Source organism: Poecilia latipinna, unplaced genomic scaffold (assembly GCF_001443285.1).
Source record: "Poecilia latipinna isolate Pla-1442-1.1 unplaced genomic scaffold, P_latipinna-1.0 Scaffold682, whole genome shotgun sequence".
In the NCBI taxonomy this organism is placed as follows: domain Eukaryota; kingdom Metazoa; phylum Chordata; class Actinopteri; order Cyprinodontiformes; family Poeciliidae; genus Poecilia; species Poecilia latipinna.
This window is the reverse complement of record NW_015113298.1, coordinates 12,050-18,769: the sequence shown is the minus strand read 5'-3', so window position 1 is coordinate 18,769 and position 6,720 is coordinate 12,050. Positions and strand designations below refer to the sequence as shown.

General features: G+C 36.1%; 1 protein-coding gene across 1 annotated transcript in view; it reads right to left on the bottom strand.

Annotated features, from left to right (window-relative positions):
• The window catches only part of trim47 (tripartite motif containing 47), a 9,990-nt gene extending 5,770 nt beyond the window's left edge, over positions 1-4,220 (bottom strand). The window contains exons 1-4 of the mRNA XM_015044579.1: positions 3,940-4,220; positions 3,366-3,577; positions 1,368-1,413; positions 1,126-1,221 (exon numbers count right to left, since the gene is read on the bottom strand). Of these exons, the coding sequence (XP_014900065.1) occupies positions 1,126-1,221; positions 1,368-1,413; positions 3,366-3,577; positions 3,940-4,122 (537 nt within the window). The 5' untranslated portion in view covers positions 4,123-4,220. The remainder of the gene's footprint in view (positions 1-1,125; positions 1,222-1,367; positions 1,414-3,365; positions 3,578-3,939) is intronic.
• Positions 4,221-6,720: the final 2,500 nt, after the last annotated feature.

Sequence of the window (6,720 nt, the reverse complement as noted above, 5' to 3'; positions counted from 1 at the left end):
GGAAACACAGGAAGATAGTCACACAGCAGCCGTGGGGGAATTAGAAAAGGGGGAAAAAAAAAAAAAACCCCCCCAAAAAAAAAAAAAAAAAAAAAAAAAAAAAAAAAAAAAAAATCACCTGAAAGTGAGGTTTGGGGCTGTTGTAGAATTTTTTTTATTAAGGAACGAGAATCTGTTTCAATAAATAGAGAAAGATTAATCTTTGTCTTTAAGTATCTTTATTCGAAGGCAAAAGCGTTAGAAGACCCGTCTCACTGAGCGCAGTCAGGAGAAGAGCCCTGAACGACACACATTTCCTTGGTGTGACTATATAGCCAAGGAAAAGACCGACCAATGGGCTGGTCTCATCTCTATTGCCAGATGGACCACAGAGACAATCCTGACCCCCACCTCATAAATTATCCCTCACCTCTTGGAGGGGATGATTTTTATGGCAGGGAAGAGAGCAGATAAGGATTTCAGGAGAAACTTATAATTCTTCTTTGTCAGTTACTAATGGGTGCAGGATCAAACAAGGGTACAAACTACATTCCACACATGTCAGTCCTTTAAGACAATAGCCAGATCAAGGATTTTACCCAAGATGTCTTCAGGTCTCTTATACTATCCCAGTTGTGGAAACATCTAAACTTTTTAATCTGGAAACTTTTTTAATGGACAAACACATCTTGCCGAAATCACAAAACACAGCAGATATAATCAGTAAATAAATGGTAAAAAGTATAATCAGTTAAAACCGAAACTTTCTATTACAGGGCAAAATGTCCTTGTTACAAAGGACTGGTAGTTATTTAAAGCATCTGGAGTAAGACTACCTGTTTGACAGTGGGATGTCCTAATTTTTCCCTCAGACAACATACTTGTTCTCTGCAGAGACCAGTGGTGTCATGTGTAAAATGGCTGTAATTCTGACAAAAATCTGAGACATCAATATGGGAGAATTTATGTTGAAATAACTGAATACTAAATGGAGACCAAGTTGTCTATATGTCTGTATTCTTACTACAAACATTTTACCCAGTACAGAGCTTAATTTAGTTCACTGTTATACAAAAATTACAAAATATTAAGATTAAAGCAATACTTAACACAATGCAAGATGGAAATAAATTGGACTTTACATACCCGAATGTCATTTTTAGTCCTTTCATCTGTTGTCTTAATTTTGGCATACTGTGACTTCTGCCAGTTGAGCTCCATAAGCCTCACTTTCAACTCCATCTGAAATAAATGAGCATCATAATTTATGTAGACAAAAAAATAAAAAATAATAAACAAGTGAAAAAAATGTCAATGCTACAAGTAGGATGTATAGTAAATCCTCCAAATTTACCATTTAGATTTGCAGTTTTAGAGACTGATCTTACCTTCATATCATTCACAACTTCTGGCACTGGAGCCACCTGATGGTGTCTGAAAAACATAGCCCATGTTCACTACTCCAGTTATTTACAACTTGGTATGGAGCTTTCTTAATAAAAACACAGATCTTGGTGTTATTGTCCCCAACTCACAAGATGGCACACAAAGGCTAGCCTGCTCTGCGTGTCATTTAAGTCAAACAAACATTGCTATTGTCATTTTCCGTTTTAAAAATTCCAAATGCACTTACAAAATGACACACTTTACTGATTTGCCAAACTAAATAAAGAAAAATTATGTAGCATTTGAAAAGTATCTTTTTTGTTAAGCAAATTTCAAAAATTAGTGCAGTCGCATTGCTTTTCTCCTCTTTGTGAAAGCTTAAAGTACAGTTATAGTTTACTCTAATCTGTAAAACTTTGTTTTGGCCTTATGTCACAAACAAGGAATGTGGTATGACAATAAAAAAAGTCTTTGAATAATTGAATCAACTGACATTTTTCATTCTTGACCATGGAGGACAGAATAGATAAGGCGAGATAACAAAACCTAAAATAAATGAAAGGCTGTTGGTCAGTAAGCTAAACATAAGTTACCAAATCCTTAAGTACATTTGTAGACTTCTATAAGCAAATTCTAATAATCAAAACAGCTTAATAAAACCTATAAAAAAAACTAGATGGGACTGTGCACCACTGAGCTTACTTTGCACAGATGTTTTCATATGAGAAGGGGGTTTCAATACAGTTTCTCTTCACAATATTTCAATTTGTCCTGTTGTCATGTAGTTTTTATTATATTTTAAAACACAACACAAAAACACTTTTTATTAAAAGATACTTCTTAAAAGATAAGAAGACACTGACCAGGTGGCTGAAAATCTGACAAAATGTGGAACAATCTAAGAGGCACAATATTAAAGTTTATAAAGGGGAATATTCAGAAAGTAATATGATAATATTTAGAATGCTAATAATTTCCATCTGCTCGTGAAAATGATCTTAATGGATGAGAACAATGCAAAACACAATAAATAACAACAAAATAACTGCATTTCACCTCGAAAACATCAATTCTATAGTAAGATATGATGGCGGCAGTCACATTCTGTGGAAAGGCTCTTCTTCAACCGGGACAGAGAAGCCGATGAGTCAATATAAGATGGATAGAGCTAAATTCATGGCAATCCTCAAAGAGAACCGGCTATGGGCTGCAAAACACTTGAACCGGGGGCAAAGGTTATCACAGATCAATGTGACAGAATGGCCCAGTCAAAGTCCATATCTAAACGCAATTAAAAAGCCTCGTGAATAATTCGAGATCTTGACTGAGACCCGATCACAGTACCTCAGAATAAGGAATAAAGAGAAAAGATTGCGTTTACCTCAGTTTAATCTACATTTTAAGGCAGTTATTGGAACAATGCAATCAATCAATATGTTCAGTTACAAACAGAGAGTCACCACCTGTCTGCAGCGCCAGGCCTCTGCTTAGTTCACTTTAAGGTTCAGACCGATACAGGCACAAAGACCAAGGCACAACTGGTTTTTATCTACTTCTAAACTACTCCCTATAAGGAGTTTATGTCTATGTGCCCTTCTTATCTATGTGTGGCTCCAAAGCCTTTGTGGTGTGTAAGCTGCAACACTGTTCATGCAGTGCAATGAAGCATGCAAGGTCATTTAATCTACGTAGGATGCAATCCAAGTTATGCAGAAAACAATACATGATCAAATCTCCAAAAAGCTTCTACGTACTAGAAGCCTTACGCAATTTTAAATCATACCATAACAACAATTAAATTATGAAATGACAACAACATATACACATGTATTGGTTTATTACGTATTAGTGGAAAACACTTAAGTCTGTAAAAAAAAAAAAAAAGTTGATTGTGGTATAGTCTAAGAGTTTCACATTATTAGCCCATTTCAGCACATAGTATGTTGAAGAAATAAACAGCTGAAGTGTTTCAAGTTTTCTAAAGGAAGGCCACAACCAACCTGTGAGCTCTTGATTCCCTGCAGACAACACAAATGGGCCTCTTATCAGTTTGGCAGTAGAGTTTGAGCTCTTCACCATGTTGTTGACACTTTCCATCCGGTTTCATAGACTTGGAAGGAGCAGAAGGAGAACCCAGATGCTCCAGGTCGTCCAGTTTTGAAACTAGATTCTGCACCAAGTAGTTTTTGGTGAAGCTCCTCTTGTTGAATACCTGAGAAAACAGAAATCAACAGATACATTGTTAGGTAACTAAACTTCCGTTAGCTAAAACGAGATGTCATAGCAACTGTATCCAAAGACAGTGCCGAGTAGAGCTAATCGATGCGACTTCACATTTCTAAAGTAAACCTGCTGTTTGGTTAAACCTTTTACGTTATTTTTATTAACAAAACAAAATAATTGTTCAAGTCCTCTTTAAGCTTAAGGTTTTCCTGAAAAAGAACTTTGGTAAAAATGATGAAGCTGTTCGTTATTAATTTCCTGCGTAAAAAAAACAATCTTCAATGTCTATAAAAAACAAACAAACAAACAAAAAGACAGGGGGAAAAAAGCAGTTAGCGTGTATCAACTTACAGTCCGGCACTGAGGACACTGATACCCGTAGTCTCCGCCATTTTCATCCCAGTGCATGCAGATACAAAAGCGACAGAAATTATGACCGCACTTCAGTATGACTGGGTCTTTGAAAAAGTCCAAACAAATAGCGCATGTGAGCTCTTTCTTCAGGTCGTCTCCAGTTGCTCCAGCGGTCGCCATGTTTACGAGCCAACAGCGGCAGTTTATCAACACACCGCTGCTCCTACAGGAAGTGAGGGGAAGGGGAGGAAAGGAGGTAAGTGGGGACTTTGTGTTGCGTCATTCTCCGTTCTAACCAATCAGACTTTACGCTTTCTGGCCGCTTTCACCGAATATAAAACACATTTTAAATCAATCTTTTATATTTCTTCCGTCGATTAACTTATAGTTTTGGCTTGTAAAAAATGTCTCCCATAAAATGTTTGATATTGCTCACTGATGTCCGCTAGCTTTCAACTCAATATATAATTATAAAAAAGGCTTGTTTGTATTTTAAAAATAAATAAATAATCTCTCGCATGTTGTTTTAGAAACAACCTTCAATTGGAAAACATTTCTTCCTGGAAGGAGAAGGAAAATAAATTCCAAGTAAGAAATACATTGGATCTCAAAAGTATACCCAAGCCAAACAGTCAGTCTTTCGTGGTTAAAAGAAATCGGACTATTTCTACTTCTTTTAACCAGACTGTTTCTTAAAAAAAAAAAAAAAAAAACTTTAATATGACATTCATCCCGTATTTCACTGAAAAAACAAGCATGTTTTGAGGATATAAAATAAAATAAAAAGCAGCAATAACTTTGTTACATGAATGTACACACTTTCAGACCTAAATCTATTTTTCATGCACTTTTTGACTGTGGACACGTTTAACAACTGGTCTTCTTGGGTAGGTCTACACACAAAATCTTTTGCAGTAAACCTTAGCTGTTCTGTCATGATTTTCTTAAAAAAAAAAAAAAAAAGAAAAAAAAAAGTGGATTCCCATAATGCCCTAGTTTGTAAAGAGGTTACACAATGATCAGTGAAACCTAGTTTTACAAATGTGTTAATCAGGAAAAGTGTAGATAAAATTCTCCAAGACTTATTTTGTCCAAGACCAGTTCAAATAACATCAAGACCAAATGCTATTACAAAACTTACTGCACATAAAGACTGCTTACTGTTTCTGAGACAAATTTCTATTTTTTATGACATAGGTTATAAATTATCATTGAACAGTCATATGTCATACTCTCAAGCTGTTTAGTGACTGTGCAACATTTATATTTTAGGTCGATATGATTATGGTTTCCTACAATGATGTTGTAATAGTTTTGACAGAGCTGTGATGCTTGTTCTGCAATGCTTTGGTAATTACTCCCAACATATGTTATTTTTAAAATATTGAAGAAAAAAATCAATATTTACTTTAACATGTCATAATTCATATTTGTATTTTACACACATAACATGAAACTCTACAAATGCAGCTTAAAAAATAACTTACGAGCAAGGAGCAGTAAATAATATTTATTATTAATTACATTTACATAAAAATCAATTCATAAAAAGACGATACCAAGATTGATTGTGCTGAAATTCTGGTGTCTATGGAGATGACTGGCTGTGGAGTGAAAGTTACATTGCATAGCTTGTAGTGACATGTGAGTGAAGTGATGCAAAAAAGTGCATTTAAAGTTATTGACAGTGGCATAAAATTCATCAGGGTACAAAACAAGAAATCAGAGTTAGGTCTCAGCAGGCTCTTATATCTTAGCATTTCCAAATGATTCACACATTATCACCACATCAGCTTACCCTGATAAATATCAGCCATATTTATACAGTGATGACTCACAGCATCATGAGACAAACATTCAACCACACTGATCTGAACATGTTCAAAGCAGAGTAAGACACTGATTTAACAATACACATAAACGGTACATTTCAGAAGTGATCTTAATAAAAATCATGGATGTATGTGAAATGGCAAAATCTATACTTTGTCCCATAGTGATCTGTAAGCAGCTCGTTTGTGTGGATTGTTTGTCCCAAAACAACAAATCTACACAGCACTGCCCAGAAAAAAAAGCAGAGAAATACACAATGTGGGAGAAAGAGAGGTCAGATCTTCAAGTGTGAGTATATCTTTTCATAATCACAGCACCAGACTAATCAGTAGTGTAACAAAGAGGCTGAAAGTGGCTTTGTGGAGGTTCTCTTCAGTCAAAACTACAACACTGTGCCTATTCAAAGCAAAAGAAAAAACTCCTGAGATGAGCATTTTTTTTACAAGCATACCTTAACCCAGTGGTTTCCAAACATTTTCTGCGCCCCCCTATGGATTACAAATGGCTGTCTGGTTGAAACGACGCGTGTGACAGGGGCGGGGGGGGGAGGGGGGGCATCGACTTTTTTGGGGGCAAAATGAATGTACGTAGCTGAAAATAGACACCAACGTCGGTAGCCTAACAAGGTACTTGTTAAGCTTAAGGTTCTGTATTGATATTAGCTAGTCATCTTTTAGCTAACATTACCTGCATCCAACAGCTTTACTCAACTCAGTCGGTTAGTTTGGAGGGAAAAACTGTGAAAAGTTCTTTGCGTTTTGCTGGTTTGCTGCCGTGATTCTAACACAAACCTACGTAGCTCCGCAAAGCAGCAGCAGGTCTCCTTCACAGGTGGAAACCCAGCGCGAGCGTCGTAGCGCTCATGTTGCGTTTAAAGGCGGCTCAGAAAAACAGGTTACAACATGTTAACTATGGATTAAACAGTTTTAACTGCTGATAAAAGTG